Raw genomic sequence first — 18,343 nt, 5'->3', positions numbered from 1 at the left:
GACTCATTCTGCCACCCCTTAAGGTCGGTACACTTATAATCCCCGCTTTGAGAAGAAGAGGGAACAGAGGCCCAGAGAGGTTAAACAGCTTGCCTGCAGTCACACAGCTAGTGAGTGGCAGAGCGGAAGTCTGAACACAGGAGTCTGGCTCTGGAGCCCGCACCCTTACCCACCCAGTGAATGCCCAGAAGTGTTAGCTGTTGTCATTACTGCCACCATCACATACCAAGGACAGCGCTTGGGGACAGAAATACATAGCATATGGCCTCTGCTCTCCTGTCGCCCCTGGGCTACCTGAGGGACAGTCAAGCATCCAGTTTCGGTGCTATGTGAGAGGCACAGAGATGGCCTAAGTTTGGCACATCCCATTTCACTGAGGGGTGGGGCACGGGGGAGACAGAGGCGGAGGGCGACTCTACTCTCCACCTCGGCAAGGGCAGACATTCAAGGGGTTCTGTCCTGAGGGATGGAGAGGAAACACCTGCAGAAATCCCCCCGGGATGACACCTGGCTGGCCCGGCTGCTGTGGGTACTGGGGTTGGGGAGAATGCTCCAAGCCTAAGGAGGCCCTGGGGCATCTGGAACAGGGGCTCGGCCACGCTCCACCCCACGGCCTCAGTTGTGGTCTGCGGGAACCCAGTCTGGGGTGGAGATGACCAGCCCCACCAAGCAGCCCGGCAGGCCATGGTGCCACAATGGGTGAGGACATTGACGGCTGGCTGCTCAGCTCACCATGCTGGTTTCCCCAGTAAACTTCCAGCTTTCTGGGAACAGGAAGCTGCCATTTATCACCAGGAAAACACAGGGGGGGGGGCACACAGGCTGTCCCTGAACTGGCAGGAAGGGTGGGGCTGATCTGGATGGAGAGCCATCTCTGTCATCTGCCCTCTGCCCCCACAGTCATGGGGGGGCGGAGCGGCCAGGCCCAAGACCCTCCCTGAGAGCCACTGTCCCTGGGCCTGTCACGCACTCAGTGAGGGTTTGCAGGTGCTTTCCTCATGGCACTCAGTCCAAGCTGGAGGGGACAAGAGCATGGGCTCTTGGGCAAGATGCTTCTCATCCTGCCATCAGGAGAGAAATCCACACCCCAGGGCCACTCCGGGACTCTGTTCTCTCCCCCACAATCCTGAGACTCCTCTCTGTCCTCTTCTGTGTGAGGATGACTGCCCAGGGGAAGGGGTCGAGGAGTGTAGGGCATTCTGGAAGACAGAGGCAAGGCTGCCCCTTCACCCCTGCAGCCAGTGATGGGGCGGGAAATGGCACAGGCAGGGCTGCTATGTCTGGGTTCCAAGCCCAGGCTGTGTGACTCCTTTGAACTCAGGTCCCTCCTCCGACCACCCCTCCAGGGCATTTCTAGAATGGCTCCTTTCCAGGGATCGAGAGGGTGCTCTGGGGCTTCTCTGGCCCCTGGAGACATGTCCAGGCCTGTCTGAGGATCCCCTTTCCCTCAGAGGGCCCAGCCAGAGGGCTGCCACTAGCAACGGTGAACTCCTCCCTGACTTAACCGCTCACACTCAAGGCCTGTCCCTCCTTCTCAACCATTCTGGTCCTCAGCCTCCATTCTGACCAACTCAGGCCAGGCCTCCTCATGTCCCTAATTACTAAACCAGCCCCGGTGCCCCACTCCTGCCCAACTGGGCTTTTCACTTTCGTGCTTACTTTCTTCTCTCTTTGTATATCTTATGTTTAAGTAATCTCTACACACAATGTGGGACTCAAACTCACAACACCAAGTTCAAGAGTTGCATGCTCTACCGACTGAGCCAGGAGGGCACCTCCTAAATTGGCCTTTTTTAAACCCTGGAGAATGTTGAGTCCCGGGCTCAAAATCTTGCAAAGCGCTCCCTGCTGCTGGCAGGATAAACCCCTTTAGTGTGGCACTTAGGACCTTTGAGGTCTGGCGTCCACCCTCACGATCCAGCTGCATGGAACCCCTCAAGGGTCCTGGTGAACCACACTCCCATCCCCATCCACATGACGGGTCCCCTTGAGCCAGGAAAGCTGGGCCCTCCCTTCTTCCTTCTCTTCGTTTTTTTTTTGCAAAATCCCAGTTCACTATGTGCATGGGTAAGGACAGAATTTTAGAAGCAAGTTCTAACAGTACTGATAGTGGTGGGGAGGGGCGATCGGAACTTTCTGCCTGATTCTTTTATGCTGTCTGAATACTGATTATCTCTATAAAAAAGAAACTTTTCTTTTCTTTTTTTTTTTTTTTTTAAAGAAGATAAGAAAATGCTGCAAACCCTCCACTCAGACACCATCTCCTCTAGGAGCTTTCTTGGCCCTCCGGCCCTGACAAGCCTGGGTCGGGTGCTTTCCCTCACCGCACAAATCATGCTGACCCAGGGCCATCTGTGTCTTTCTCCAGACTCTGAGCCCCTCAAGGGGCCCTCACCACAACTCTGGAAGGCTGCATGAGCACAGAGATGACTGGCCCATTGGTAGACAAGAAAGCTGAGGCTCAGACAAGTGAACCGACCTCTCTGAGTCACACAGCAAGTCTGAGGCTGGGCAGAGGCTGCTCCCGAGCTTTTCCACTTGCCCCATGCTGCTTTCAAAATGGGATGTCCACTGGCCTCACCTTGCTCTCTCAAAGGCTGGTAGGCTGCACAGTAGGTTTCCAGTGCAGCTACCCAAGGATGGGAACGGCAGGATCAGGGAGAAGGAGGCAGGGTTGCCCCAAAGGTCAGCCCAGACAGGTCAGCAAGGTCAAAGACCGACTGATCGGGGCAGGCCAGGGCCAGGGAAGTGAGGCCAGCACCCAGGACCCACCCTGCAGGCACCGAGTCAGCTCAGGTCCGCAGGAGATCCCTCTGACTGGAGAGTGACGACAGCGAGATCTCACCACCCTGGTCGGGGTTGGGGGGGCTGGAGGGAGACTCTCTGGAGCCCTGAGTCCTAGAATCTCAGAAAGGAGGGCAGTGAGGGGAGACCCAGGTGCCAGCGGATGACCATGACAGGCAAGACCTCCCCAGGAAGCAGCCTGCTAGGGTCCCTCATGGTGGCCGCCTGACTAGGGCCTAGCTGGCTGCTCTGAGAGCCTGCCTCTCCCCCATGTCTGAGAGAGAGCTCCCTGCAGCCCCCTCCTGAGGGTCCTGGGGGGCCTGTATTGGGCACTGCCCGGGCCCCATGCAGACACGCAGCAATGGCCCCGGGACACGAACAAGGAGCCTAGAACTGCAGCCCAGCAGAGGGCTGGGAGTTCCTGAGGGCCCGAGGAGAGCCCAGCCCCTAGGCTATGGACTGTGCCAGGAGGCATTTATGAGGGGCCCAGACAGATCCTAAGTCCATGCTGCAGCACAGCATCCCCTCTGACCCTGAGGAGGCCCCCAGGCTCCAGGGGCTGAGAAGCTTCTCAAAGGGCACCCTGACGGTCCCACCCTAATCTTACCCTCTTCTGAGGATTTTGGGAGGGATGCTGTGCTGGACAGCAGCAAAGCAGGCGGGGGGGGGGTACTGAGGAGGGAGAGGCCAGGGCAACATGGCCCTTGCCTCCCAGCCTCCTCACACTTCCCCCTTCCCTCCTGGCACCTCCCACCCAAGTTCTCTCTGCTCTTTTCATCAAGGGGGACTTCGTTCATGGCCTGTGCACAGTCTCCATTCTGTCCGGATCACTCTCTCCTGAGACTCCTACTCATTGTTCAGCCTCACCTTGTTTGTCAATTCCTCTAGGAAGTCTTCCCTGCTCTGCCCTCCTCCAATCCTCTTAACCGGCCTGCAAACCTGGGCTCTCAGAATGTTCTCAGTAAATATTTGTTGAATGAAATGAATACACGAACAAATAAAAGCCGCTCTCAAAGCATGTGGTTGTTTCCCCAACCTAGTGGGAAGCTGGTTTCTGCCCAGCCCTGGCCTCCCTCCCGAGAGGCGCGGGAGCCGGCTGCGGCTGAGTGTGTGTCGGCCGGCCGGTGTGTGTCCAGGCCGCTCACCTCTTGCTCAGCTCCTTCAGGGCCCCGCTTCGGCACAGGCCCAGGTAATCCCCCAGCAGCTTCAGCTGCTCCCGGCAGCTTCGGACCAGGCGCATCTGCTCCACGTGCTCGTACAGCGAGGCGTTCACCAGCTGCAGGTTGATGAGGGGCTGGGCCCGGATCTGCGTCAGGAACCGCAGGGCCTGCCGGCAGATCTGCAGCGCCGCCCGAGGACAGCGGGGACGGGACAGCACGGCCGTCTGGTGAGTGCCTCTGGGACAGGCATGGCCTTACCGACCCGCTCACCGCCCACCCTACTCCAAGGGTACTGTCTCCATTCTACAGATGAGGGAACTGAGGCCCAGGGGTGAAGTGACCTGGCCTAGGTCTACCGCTCATAAAAGTCAATGTGGGAACCCAGTAACCTAAGGCCCAAACCCAGTCCCCCTCCACGGCACCCGCTACAGCCCCTCTCCCCCTGGGCCCACAGACCTTCCTACTCTTTCCTGTCTTCCCAGCCCCCATTTTCCTGCCTAACGGAAACAGGCACACCCCCAGGGCCGCCTCAGGAACCAGGTGACTGGCTGAGTCAGGCTCCAGCCACAGGAAGCCAGAGATCAGACACAGCTTAATGATGTTTCCCAAGCCCCCCAGCTCTTGCCAGCAGCGCCAACCAGGGTCCCCCCGAGGCCGTGTGTGGAGATGAGGCGTCAGTCCCGGCCTCTCCCAGCTCACAGGGTGTTGTAGGTCCCTCCCTCAGTCCTGACCCTCACGCCAAAGCCACTTACTGAGCACCTACTATGTGCCAGACAGTGGGCTGTGGGTCTCAGCCACATCCTTTCCTCATGCTTATGACAAGCTAATGGGGAAGATGTCATCATCCCCATTTTTTTTTTAAGATTTTTTATTTATTTTCATCATCCCCATTTTATAAAGAAACTGAGGCTTCCAGGAGCCGAAGAGGCTTATCTAATCCACCTGCAGAAAGTGGAGCCCAGGCCTAAACTGAGCGTGGTCTCTGCACACTTGGCAGCCTCACTAACGAGAAGCCCTCCCCGCTTCAGGCTCCTCCTCACTGTGACAAGGATGGAGGAGCTGAGACGTTCTCCACGATCAGCTACTGTGCGGTGGTTAGGAGTCAGGCTTTCAAGTCAGAACTGAATTTGAATCCTGGCTCTACCACTTCCTAGCAGTGTCACCTTCTAACATTAAACCTCTGTGACTCAGTTTCCTTGTCTGTAAAATGGGGAAAACAAAAGTACCTCCCTTATGGGATTATTTTGAGTAGAGATAAAAAACGTAGCATATCCTTAGGAATGGGAGATGCCTTCTGACTCTGAGTGCCTGTGTGGCCCCACGGTCCCCTGAAGCATGGGGGACATAACAGAGCCCTCGGGAGATGGTCACACTGGAGGGTTAGGAGCCTCTGGCCTCCTGTCATCCAGCTCCACCACCATCTCTTGCCTCCCCCGCAATGGACAGCTCATTTTCCCATGTCCCAGAGCCCTGAAGTACCAGCCCCCCGGCCGGTGGGCAGCCGGGCAGCAAAGACCTGGGGATTCTCCTCCGACAGCTCATCTCTATCCCTGGCCCAGCCCTTCCCACCACTCAGCTTCAGGCCTTGGGCGAGGCTCAGATGAAATCACACACTGGAATGTGCGCTGAGAGCTGCCAAGCGCCACAGACCGACTGGCAGGAGCTTCCTGCTCCCCCGGGACAGTTTCTGGCCTGGAGGCTTGCAGGAGACAGGCGAGCAAGATGCCCCAGTCCCGGGATGGCCAAGTGCCAGCTAGCCCTTCCCTAAGTGGATCCGCCGGAGGCAACAGTGAACAAGGAGGCCCCTAACCCATGAGCCAGCCACTTTCTATTTCGAATGTTCCTGTCTTTTCCCAGGCCAGGGATCTTTGAGAGTGAGAGCTCGATATTTCCTGACGTCAGATATGCCAAGAAGAGTACTGTCATTTTCTAGCTGGGAAAAGGAAGTGGCACAATAATTGCAGCAACGATTAAGGAGGCGGCTTCACAAGGGTCCGGACGTGGAAATAGTGAGTGTGTTTAATGGCCAAGGAATTATTTGCATTTGTGGTGGTTCTGAGGTTTAACATTCTACATGTAGTTAGTGAAATACTTTCCACTGGGGGCAAGAGTGAGGGACAGTGAAGCTAATGTCCTGGCGTTCCGGTCCCTAGCAAAGTGGAGGCTGGGGTCACACAGAATCTGAGAGTCACACACGTTCCCTGGGCTCTGATGACACATCCGCGGCCAGCAGGCCTGGGTCCTGAGAGAAGTAGACAACTTCTCCTTTGTGCTTCTGTGTCTGTCTTAAGCAGCAATCTGTGCTTCTGGCGTAAAACCAAGTTTGTACTCCTTGAGGCAGGGCCTGACCAAGTGAATCAGGGGCTGAAGGTGTGACAGGCCTCAGGAGAAAGGAAGGGCACTAACACAGGGCCCTAAGACATGGCAGGGCCATCCCTGTTAGTCCTTACACAACCCGGAGGCACACACTTATGAATCCCTCTTTACAGACGAGGAAACTGAAGTCAAATAATTGGCTAATGGTAGCACAGCTAGGTCAGCGGGTAAGCTCAGGTGGAGAAGGGGAATGTGAAAGATCCTGGGAAGACATCTAATTCAAAAGCATTTGAACATAGGGACCTAAGACTAAGTGATACTCAGTGAACAAAGCAGGTTATAAAGCAGTACAAGTCCAGGATGATCCCAACTTTCAAACATATGTAAACAGATCCACAGAGAAGGCTGACACTCGGGGGTTTGGGGGGAGCATAGCTGGTTGGCCAGCCACCCACCCACCCACCCATTTACATCCATCTACCCACCCACCCACCCATCCATCATCTACCTACCCACATCCATCCACCCACCCACCACCCATCCACCCACAACCGTCCATCTACAAATCTAGTCTATCCTAATTATCCTTCCTTATCTCTATCTATCTGTCTGGTCATTGGTGCCTTACATAGTTTAGTCTGTGGCCAACGGGGAGCTACAAAGAACCACCCTCAGACCTCCAGCTGAGGACCAAGGTGGCACTGACAGAGCTCTGCCCAGGGACTAGAGACCAGCACCACGTTTTTCCCTTGGTTGGTCCCCTCCACCCCCATCATGGGGCCTGAACCAGTGACCCGGGCTTCCCTGGAGCCAAAATCCTCCACACAGATGAAGAGCAGCAGCGAGAAGAGCGACCATTCCTCTGCCACTCAGCAGCCTGTGCGGCCACGACAGGCCAGGCTCCAGGCTTACCGGGCGCTTGGTGAGGTCCCAGTTGTGGATGATCCTGGCCGGAATCACCGAGGCATCGTCTTGGTGGCAGATGTCACAGTAATAGAGGCCAGAGAAGGCACAAAGCTTGGGTCGTACGAATGAGAAGCCAATCTGTCGGGAGCAGCCTGGGGAGAAGGACGGCGGGAGAGTGAGCAGTGGGGCGGTGCGAGTCTGCGATCAGGGCAGGGGTTACTAAGCTGAAGGACCTGCTCTTTAAGGGACAGATTACAAAAGATACAGAGATAAAGGCACCCTCACTCATAAGCATACTGCTCAGACACAACCCCATTCTTGAGCGACAAAAACAGAACCCTGTTAACAATTGTCGTCGCCATTTTATAGCTCAAGAAATCAGTGCAGAGAGAGGCGAGGAGACCAGCCCTGTCACGGGCCGATGACGTGGCACAGCTGGCCACTGGACTGGGGTTGGGCTGCCGCTAGCACCCACATCCTCTTTTGCCTAGCCGCCTGTGTTCAACGTTCCCACTGCTTGCTCACTCAGGCCAACCTCCTGTAGGTCTGCCCCCTCCACTGGGGCCCAGAAATGGAAGTGACCGAGTCTGGGCCTTGGTGAGCAGGGTAGGAGCTGGGGACCTGAGGCTGGCCACAGGGAGGGGGTGGGGAACCCAGCTGGAGGTGGGGGCAGTCTGGACACTGCCTAGTGCAGGCTGGGAGTCAGAGATGCCCGATACCTCGGGACAGTGGGGCAGGGCCCAGCTTTAGCCACTTGGCTGGAGGTCCCTCCGCAGCGGTGGGCAGCGAGAAGCTGGGTGGGGTATGCTCAGGGCAGAGCAAAAGCCTGGCTCTAATCCCGAGCACACATGGCTGCCTCCCACCGGCATGGGAAAAGGTCCCCTTGGACTTGGGACCAGAAGGGTCGGCTCGTCTACTTCCTAGTTGCCTCATTCTAACCTTCACTGAATTTTTGCAAGGTTCCATTGTGGTCTCTGTAAAATTCAGCTGCTACATGCTCTTCTGTGGGGTGATTACAGAGTTTAAGTGCGAGGAGATTCTGAAAGCACCCTGTATACCATGAACACGGCCAAACGTCAGCAGCGGGTACGAGCCTGGCCACAGAGCTGTGCTTGCGGCAGGAAGGAAGCCCAAGCTCCCCGGGGGCTGGCAGGCGACAGGCACAGCGAGAGGTGCCCCTTGCCAGCACTGACGCCCACTGGGGGACTCTCCTCATGGGCTTTGGGGGCCTGGCCTCCTCCCTGAGCCCAACACCCACAGGCTGAAGGTGCAAAGTGTGAGGGTTGGAGGCTGGTGGAGGGAAGGGGTGAGCAGGGACCTGAACATGTTTTCTGTAGGAAGAAAACCGCAGACCACTTCCTTCCAGATGCCCAAAGCAGACTTTTCCTTCTAGTCCCATAGGCTCCAGCCGACAGGACGGCCCTCAAGCCACTTGGAGCCAGGTTTCCTGCTGTGGCGCTCTGCAGCAGGGTGAAATTCTCTCACAGCTGGCCTGGAGCACCCATGGGGATGGAAACGGGTGTCTGGATCGGGGAGAAGAGCTGAAAATGGAATGTGAGCTGTGGACTATCTCATGCCTTGAAAAGCAAGGCAGTGGAGAGGGCCTATGCGGACTTGAGCGGAGCAAGGTTCTAGGACGGTCGAGGTCCTCATCTGACTCCACCTCGGGATAGGTACTGTGAGGAATAAATGAAATAATCCAAATAAAGCAACTGGCCCAGTGCCCCCCGCAGGAGAATCAGATCTGAGGACAGTAATGATATAGTAGGTGTACGGACTTGGAATAATAGCCGTGATACATTCTTAAGTAGGAAAAAAACCAAGTTGTAGGACAATATAGATAGCTATGCTGTTTCAAACAGCGGCCACAAGCCACAGGTACCCATTTCAATTTAAATACCTTTACGCTAAACTGAAAATTCAGTTCCTTTAGCCACATTAGCTGTACATGGAGTACTCGGGAGCCACATGTGGCTTGATAGCAGAGATCTAGAATGTTTTCATCATCAGAGAAAGTTGCACTGCATAGCCCTGGGATGTACGAGCCCACTTTTGTAACGGAAGAAGACTGTGTGTACTTGCGAGAGCATGCAGGAATCTTTGGAAGGGCACCATGCCCCACTCCAAAAGGATCGGACGATATGGTAATGTGATAACGAAGGGGTTGGAGAACAGAGCTCCCCTGATGGAACTCCCTGAGCAGAGAGCAGCACTGTGCAGAGCTGCCGCCCACAGGTGCCGACCCCCGGTAGCGGCGCCGGCCTCCATGGGCACTGGGGAGAAGCAGGGGCTACGCGTTGCCACATCCCAGGAGAACCTGCGTCAGGAACCCCCCCACCCAAGGCAGCGGGAGGCGGGTGCATGGTGGGGGGAGGGGGGACAGCGAGTGGGCACCTGCACAGAAGCAGCCCTGGGAGTCCAGGCCTTTCTCCGTGGGGATGGCCACGAGGTACTGCAGGAGGAAGCCGTTTTCCCGCGTGGCAAACTTCAGCACCTCCTGACAGTTTTCGTCCAGACTCCCACCCAGGGTCACGGCCTCCTCAGCCGTCTCCAGGTAGGACGCCAGGACCTTGCGCACCAGATCCCTCCACAGGGCGGCCTCCTCGGCGCTCCCGGCCTGCAGCTTCAGGACGGCCTTGGCCGTGATGATTTTGAAGAAGGAGGGGCCCCCAAGGCTCGTGTCTGGCAGGATGTCTCGGATGGTCTCAATTCCATGGCTGTCACTTAACATCTTCTCGTTGTTTCTCACTCGGAAGCATTTCAGAGACTCCAAGGAGAGGGAAAAAATATAGGGCATCCAGGTCCTATCCGTGTACAGGTATAGAAGGGATTCTTTGATAGCGTCTGGCTCGGGATCTTGGGCAGAGGACCAACAGAATTGTGTGGCCTGGAGGGTTTCAGGCTCAGGGAGCAGGTCTGGGTGGGAGGGGAGGCCACCCTGGGGATCATCTGGGGGGTCCTCAGGTGGCTCGGGGTACTGGATGTTCACCCACTCATCCTCTTGCTGCGGCCGGCACTTCTGCAGGGCCTCCCGCACGCGGTCCAGCCAGTCCTCAGCCTCATCCTGGGAGGATGCCCGCAGGGCCAGCTTCCTGCCGGAGAAGACCAGCTCGAATCGGCCATCGCTGTGCGCCGGCCCCACAGACTCGCAGCGCAGCAGCGAGCATGTCTCCACGCAGGTGCGCTCCTCGGTGTTCAGGTAGAGGCGGAACTCCAGGGGCGAGAGCTCGCAGAAGAGCTCCTTCCAAATGCCCATGGCCCCCCGCCGCTCCACGGTGCCCAGCTTCATGAGACCCCGGAACGGGTTGGACAGTCCTGGGGGCAGAAAGAGGCGCTTTAGACTGCGGGCCATTCCCCCACTGCCCCACCGTCCTCACCCTCCGCTGCTGACCTTGTTCCTGAATTTTACCAAGACAAAAATAGGACTCAAAAGATTACCTCCACAGACCCCTCACTCTGGCACCGGTACCCACAGTCTGACCTGCCCCTTGTCACAAAGGATGAACTGACGGCTCAGTCTGAGGCCAACCCCTCTGTGCTGGGGACACTCCTCCCCCCTCCCCTGCCTACTCAAGGACAAGGACATTTCTCCAACAATCCTCTCTCCCTCTCCCGTGTCACTGCTTTCTCCCTTCCCTCCTGGATCATTCCCTCCAGCACACAAACATGCTGTTATTTCTGCCATCTTTAAAAATAGCTCTCTTGATGGCACTCACATCTCTAATTACCACCCTGTTCCTCCGTCCCCCTTTACAGAAAACCCCCTGAGGAGGTATCAAAACTGTCTCTAGTTCCCTTGCTCCCATTCTATCTTGAATCTGCTCCAGTCAGGCGTCTGACCCCTCCTTCCACTGAAATTGCACTCGGAAAGCCCCATGCCCTCCTTGTCACCAACTCCAAAGGCTAATCGTTGGTCCCCATCTGGCCTGACCCATCAGCATCACTGGAGACAGCTGAGCCCCCCTTCTTTCCCTTGGCTGCTGAGGTGCCACTCTGGGTCTTTCTCAGCCCTAACAGGCCATTTTCTGTTCCCTGGGCTCGTTCCTCCTTCTCTTCCTGACATCTCAACACGGGAGCACCCCAGAGCTCACTCCCGGGTCCTCTCCTCCATCAACACCCACCTCCTACCTCATCTTGCCCACTGGCAGGGCTTTATGCCAACAAGCCCCCCCCCCCTTTTTAAAAGATTTTATTTATTTGACAGAGAACACAAGTAGGCAGAGAGCCAGGCAGAGAGAGAGGAGGAAGCAGACTCCCTGCTGAGCAGAGAGCCTGATACGGACTCGATCCCAGGACCCTGAGATCATGACTTGAGCTGAAGGCAGAGGCTTTAACCCACTGAGCCACCCACGTGTCCCTAGGCCCAGTTTTTATCTCCAACCTGAACCGTGCCCTTGAACCTCAGATTCAGATCTCTACCTGCTCCGTGTACGTCTAATATCTAATAAGCACCTCAAAGCTGAATGCCTGAAAATGAATTCCTGACCCTCCCACTGTAGACCGGCTTCTCTCCCAACATTCCTCATTTCATAAATGGCACACTATCCTTCCAGCTGTTTGGGCTAAAAACCTTGGAGTTGTCCTTGATTTCCTTTCTTCCACATCACACATGCAGTCCGTCTGCACACCTTGCTGGCGTATCTGGAACACCCCACTTCTCACCACCCCCACCGCTACCACACGGGCTCAGTCGGCTGTCACCTCTGGCCTGGAGGATGGCGACAGCCACCTGGCTGGTCTCTCTCCCTGAGGTCCTTCAACATATGAGTCAGGATGACTCCCCATTTAAAGGGAATCAGATCGTCCCTCTGCCCCAAATCCCGCACTGGCTGCCATCTCCCTCAGAACAAAAGCTAAGGCCCCTCCTGGGGCCCGTGAGGCCTTCCGTCACTCTGCCCTCATCTCTAACCACCCTCTCCCCAACTCCTCGGTTTCCCAGGCATGTGCCCAATGCAGGGGCTTTGCATTTGTTCTCCTGCTTGAGACACAAACGTTGCCCTGTGCCTCCCTCCCTCCCTCCCTCCCTTCCCATCTCCTCAAAGATCATCTTATGTGTGAGGGCTTCCCTGGCCATGCCGCATGAAACAGTACACTCCTCACCTTGGTGCTCCAATTTACTCTCCTCCATAACAATGACTGTCACTGGCCCATACCATGCATTTATTGGTACATTCTCTTATTTCCTGCCTCGTGTACTAGGATATAAGTCTGTGAAGACAGAGACTTTGTTTTGCTTCCTGCTGTGTCCCCAGCACCTAGAACAGGCTGGCACGTCACAGAAAACCATCTGCTAAATGAGCGGGTGCCCAACCAGCACACCCTGCTCAGTGCTCCCTGTTTCACAGGGGTCTGCCGCCAACTGGGGGTCCACAGGACACGCAGTTCTCTCTCGCCCAGCCTGGACTAGCCTTGGAGATTTCAAACACCTGTACAGGGTCTTCCTACCCTTTGGGGAACCTGACGACCTGGGCATGAAGCACACCTGCTCTGGCACAGTTACAGTCACCACGTGGACTTTAAGAAAAACCTAAATGAAGCGAGTATGGAGACAGGAGCTCTACCTATACTCCCCAAGCTAGGAACCTGGCCAGAACTGTCTGCTGGCTCACTGCAGACGGAGCGAGAAAGAGACGGACTCCAGGGCACACTTTTTTGTTTATGGGGGTTGTGGAAAAACTAGGTTATAGTTATTGACCACTGTCTAGAATCTCACAGGGCATGGGAATGGAGCTGGCCTCACTGTCAATGGCACAGAGAGGACACTAACCAGAGAGCAGAGCTGATATACCCTACGGGAGCTGTTAAACCAACCACCTAAGATAAAGGCCTTGGGGAAGGGACATTGAAATGCCTTCGAGGGGCAGGGTTTGCTCCGGGCTCCAGGCAGAACCCAGGGTTTCGTATAATCATACGACTTCCAGGAAAAAGCTGCCATATTTCACTACATGAGATTTTATTTATTTATTTGACAGAGATCACAAGTAGGCAGAGAGGCAGGCAGAGAGAGAGGAAGGGAAGCAGGCTCCCCGCTGAGCCGAGAGCCCGATGCGGGGCTCGATCCCAGGACTCTGGGATCATGACCTGAGCCGAAGGCAGTGGCTTTAACCCACTGAGCCACCCAGGCGCCCCTATTTCACTACACGAAACAGGTTTTTGAGCATTACCTTGTTGAGATTTTACAAGAAAATATAGTACTTTTCCTGAAATGCTTTCCTGAATTACTCCGCAAGGGTGCTCCTTATGACATTTGGGGAAGAGGTGCTGCCTGTGAGAAGACCCCCCCAGAAGCCGGCAGCGCCACTCTCTGGAAGGCGCTGCCCTGCGGGACCAGGTCACTGGGAGCCCGAGGCCACCTACCCATCTGCCGGCGGTGCACCACCCGGAAGTTCTTATGCTCCTGCGCCGCGGCTGTCCTGCTCTTCCTGCTTCCCGGGGAAGGCACACATGCTTTGTCTAAGGCTCCCGTGGAGAAGCTTTTTCTTGGTCCTTGAGAAAAATGCCGGAGGAGACTGGGACTCGACTCTGGCGTCCCTCCAGAAGAAGCCACGGAGCGTTCTGAGGGGCTCTCTGGGGGCGGCTCCTGGGGAGGCCTGTAGAAGTCATCCTCAGAGATCCAGCTCTTGCTTTTCTAGTGGGAAAGGAGTGAAGACAGGTTTGTTTCTTTGTTTTTTCAAGATTTATTATTTCTTTAAGATTTTATTTATTTATTTGAGAGAGTGAGAGTGAGAGAGATCATGAGCAGGCAGGGAAGGGCAGAGGGAGAGGGAGAGGCAGACTCCTAGCTGAGCAGGGAGCCCGATGGGGGACTTGATCCCGGAACCCTGGGATCCTGAGCTGAAGCAGACCCTTAACCGACTGAGCCACCCGGGCACCCCAGAGGTTGTTTTTGAAGCTTTTTAGGAACATCTTTATTGAGACACAATTCACCTATCATTAAATTAACCCATTTCAAGTGTCCAGTTTAACGGTTTCAGTGTGTTCACAGAGTTGTGCAACCACCACCACAATCTAAATTTAGAATGTTTTCATTCTTCCAGAAAGAAAGCCCATGCCCATGAGCGGTCACTCCTCATTTCCCCTCAACTGCTCCGGTTCTAGGCAAGCAACAATCTACTTTCTGTTTCCAAAGATTTGTCCATTCTGGACATTTTGTATAAATGGAATCTTCTAACACATGATCTTTGTGTCGGCCTTCTTCCCCTTAGCACCGTGTTTTCAGGGTCTGTCCTCGTTACAGCAGCTGTGAGGACTTCATTCCTCTTTCTGACCAAATGGTATCCCAAGGTACAGATGTACCACACTGTTTGCTCAAAGGCCGATGGGATTAGGGTTGTTTCCCCTTCTGGCAATTATGAATAATGCTGCTGTGAACACTCATGTCCAAGATTTTGTGTGGATGTTTGTTTTCCATTTCCTTGCGCATGTACCCGTGAGAGGAATGGATGGGTCATATGGTAATTATGTGTAACTTTCTGAGGAATTTCCAAACTGTTTTCCATAGTGGCTGCACCATTTTACATCCCCACCCGCCATGTAGAGGATTCCAATTTCTCCACATCCTCTCCACCATTTTTTGCTGTCTGTCTGTTTGATTATGGCCATCCCGATGGGTGTGAAGTACCATCTTGCGGTTTGGATTTGCAATCTCCCCAGTATCTAATGACACAACAACCTTTCTTGTGCCTCGTGGACATTGGTATATCTTCTTTAGAGAAATGTCTATTCAAATCCTTTGCCCATTCTTAAGTTGGTTTGTCTTTTTGTTTCTGTGTTATAGATGGAATTGTGTTCCCAACCAAGATATGTTAAAACCCTAGCCCCCAGTCTCTCAGAATGTGACCTTCTTTGGAAGTAGGGTTGTTGTAGATATAATTAGTTAAGAAGAGGTCATGCTAGGGGAAGGTGAGCCCTTCATTCAGTGTGATTGGTGTTCTTAGAAGACACGACACACACACACAGAAGAGAATTCCAAGTGAAGACAGAGACACAGAGTGAGAAAGTCACGTGATGACAGAGGCAGAGCTGGGAGTAATGGGTCTTTGAGCCAAGGAACAACAGGGATTGCTGGCAACCCTGAGCTGAGAGAAGGGTGAAGAACAGATTCTTTCTCCGGACTTCCAGACGGTTCCTGCCATCTGGATTTTGGACTGCAAGCCTCCAGAACTATCAGAGAATGCATTTCTCTTGTTTTGAGCTATCCAATTTATGGTACTTCATTACAGAGGCCTTAGGAAACAAACACAAGTTGTAAGGGTTCTTTATATACTTAGGATATTTGGGATACTAAGCCCATACCACATACATGGTTTGCAAATAATTTTTCCAAATCTGGGGGCTGTCTTTTCACTTTCTTGCTGGTGTCTTTTGAGGCACGAAATTTTAAAATTGTGCTGAAGTCCAATGTATCTATTTTTTCTTTTGTCTCTGCCTTTGGTGTTATATGTAAGACACCACTGTCTAAGTCAAGATTACAAAGATTTGGTCCTATGTTTTCTGCTAAAAGCTTTACAGTTTAGCTCTTACATTTAGGTCTATAATCTATTTTGAATTAATTTTTGCATATGGTGTGAGGAAGGGGTCCCCCTTTATTCTTTTGCATGTGGATATCCTGTTATCCCAGCACCAATTGCTGAAGAGCTGTAGAGTTTTTCCACCCTGCTTATAGGGTTTGAGATGAGGGAGACATAGGTAAGCGGGACCCAGGGGCCTCACTGGCACCTCTGCTGGGGCTCCTCACTTCTGAGGAGGCCCCTGAAGCCCCAGGCAGCCAGGCCCTGCCCCTTCCCTTCTGTTGCAGAGTCTGAAGTTGCTTGCCAGCTGGGAGAAGTGGGGTGGGTCTGGGGTCAGGGGATTGTGGGAATGGATTTCAGCTTTTTCTTCTTCACTATTCAAGCACTCCCTGCCTTTCTGTGCCTAAGCACGGACGAGCAGAGGCAAGAAGAAAGCTGGTTGGACTGCCCTAAGTGGCTGTCTATACAGAGGAAATGACTCACACAAGGGGTGGGCCCAGTCCAGCTGTTCTGTTAAGTGTCACCAACCTCACCCTGAAGTTGCTATTTCCAACCCCTAAATCAGATTGCCCTCCCTGCTCTCAGAGACAAGGACGGGGAGCAGGGCTGGGACTGCCCTAGAAGAATCGGTTAATCCATTCTGATGCTAGATGTCTCCTTAAGCCAAGAGTAGAGAGCTCTGAGTCAGGAGTGTGAGGGCCTCACAATGCTGGGCTTCCAGGGCTTCCTCCAAAAACCCTCCAAATTAGCAGGTGTTTCCTTCTGCCAGTGCCAGGACAATGTGTCAATCTGGGTGGCTACTTGAGGGCCACCTGCAACACAGGATTCTGAGCAAAGCCTGCCTAGGCCACAGAGACCCAGGGGAACTCCCTTAGGAAAATGGACAAGTGGGGCACCTGGATGGCTCAGTGGGTTAAGCCTCTGCCTTCGGCTCAGGTCATGATCTCAGGGTCCTGGGATCGAGTCCCGCATCAGGCTCTCCGCTCAGCGGAGAACCTGCTTCCTCCTCTATCTCTCTCTCTCTGCCTGCCTCTCTGCCTACTTGTGATCTCTGTGAAATAAATAAATAAAATCTTTAAAAAAAAAAAAAAGAAAAGGAAAGGAAAATGGACAGGAGGAGCCTCACAGAGCCGGAGGTACCTACCTGGGAAGTCTTGTGGCCTCCCATCCCCAGCTAATGGCTCCAGTGGGAAAGAGCACTATTCCTTAGTGCTTAGCACTATTCCCCTCAGCCCAGGGGTCATCCATCACCTCCTCATGGACGCTTTCCTTATCATTCCCCAGTCTACACTCCTCCCACATCCCAGCTGGCTCAGGGACCCCTCTGGGCTCCCATGGCATTCTTTGCTTACCCCTAGCCCTAGTACCTATGAAGCTGTTGCAATTTTTCATCCCCCCCCCCGCACTTTTTTTTTTTAAAGATTTTTATTGATTTATTTATCAGAGAGAGAGAGAGGGACAGCAAGAGAGGGAACACAAGCAAGGTGAGTGGGAGAGGAAGAAGCAGGCTCTCCGCTGAGCAGGGAGCCCGATGTGGGGCTTGATCCCAGGACCCTGGGATCATGACCTGAGCCGAAGGCAGACACTTAACGACTGAGCCACCCACCCAGGTATCCTGTCTTTCATTTTTCTTAATACCTGGCACAGAGTTATAACAGATGAGGGAATAAATCTTGACTATCCCAATGTCTTTAGCATGAAATAAGAAGGGTGGGGTGAAGGGATAAGAAGGAAGGAGACAAATGTGAATTGTGAGGTGATGATCATTGGTGAGGGCTTCTCTCTCTGAAGACGCGAGGGAGACTGCTAGGAAATGTTCAGACACGGGCCAGTGGCCATAGGTCAGTCTCCAGGAAATGATACTCCAGGGAAAATCTTTTGTTCTCTTAGGCAACAGAGAAAAAACAGTGGGAACATTGGGTCCTTGGAGCTTTTGTGCACAGGCCTGGAGGGAGCTCTTTGCAGCTGTGCCCCAGCCCAGCCTCCCTCCCCCGCACCACACCATGAGGTAGGGAGGGCAGAGCACACCACTGTTGCCCTTCTCCCTCCCCTTTCCTACCACCTTCCTACCTTCTGCTCACCTAAGGCCCCACATCTGGCCAGTTCCCTGTCCCTGTAACAGTGGGGGAAACCACCATCAAGCAAGGGTCTGAGCCAGAGCAGCACCTGCCGCTAGGGACCCAAAACAGAGGAATGCCACTTGAGCTACTAAAGGTACAGTAGGCCATAAACAACAGCTAAGTCTCAGAGGGGAGACTCTGGCTGAGGAGAGAGATACTAGGCATCTGGACTGTTTTCAGAAAAAGTGCTTTTTAGCCAGTTTAGCCTCGTTACGTCACGCGAAGAGATTACGCCTGCACTCCTGTGTGGAGGAGGGGACCACATGGCTCAGGCGGTGATGAGGGGACCACATGAGGGTAGTGATCAGGATGAAGTTTTAGAATTCAGACTGTCCTCTGGAATGAAACTGAGAAATCAATTCACAACCCCCCAGATTCCACAAATAAAAGTTCCCTTAACTCCCCCACTCCCTGCTCCTTTCCTTCCCAGCTCTTGTCACCAGCATAGTCATGATGTGGGTAGTGACTTGTCTAATCCAGTGTCTGTCTGCAGGGAGCAGGGCCTGTGCCCATCCTGTTACTTCACTGCACCAAGCACGGTGCTTGG

The 18,343-nt window shown here is 54.1% G+C and overlaps 1 protein-coding gene across 4 annotated transcripts in view; it reads right to left on the bottom strand.

Annotated features, from left to right (window-relative positions):
* Positions 1-18,343, bottom strand: part of PLEKHM1 (pleckstrin homology and RUN domain containing M1) — a 46,866-nt gene that overhangs the window by 4,367 nt on the left and 24,156 nt on the right. For all 4 annotated transcript variants that reach the window (XM_047707665.1, XM_047707662.1, XM_047707663.1 and 1 more), the window contains 4 exons: positions 13,524-13,794; positions 9,561-10,481; positions 7,173-7,318; positions 3,930-4,123 (listed from right to left, as the gene is read on the bottom strand). In XM_047707665.1, the coding sequence (XP_047563621.1) occupies positions 3,930-4,123; positions 7,173-7,318; positions 9,561-10,481; positions 13,524-13,794 (1,532 nt within the window). The remainder of the gene's footprint in view (positions 1-3,929; positions 4,124-7,172; positions 7,319-9,560; positions 10,482-13,523; positions 13,795-18,343) is intronic.

Source organism: Lutra lutra, chromosome 16 (assembly GCF_902655055.1).
Source record: "Lutra lutra chromosome 16, mLutLut1.2, whole genome shotgun sequence".
Classification (NCBI taxonomy): Eukaryota; Metazoa; Chordata; class Mammalia; order Carnivora; family Mustelidae; genus Lutra; species Lutra lutra.
The sequence above is the reverse complement of the archived record's forward strand: the minus strand, read 5'-3'. Positions and strand labels throughout refer to the sequence as shown.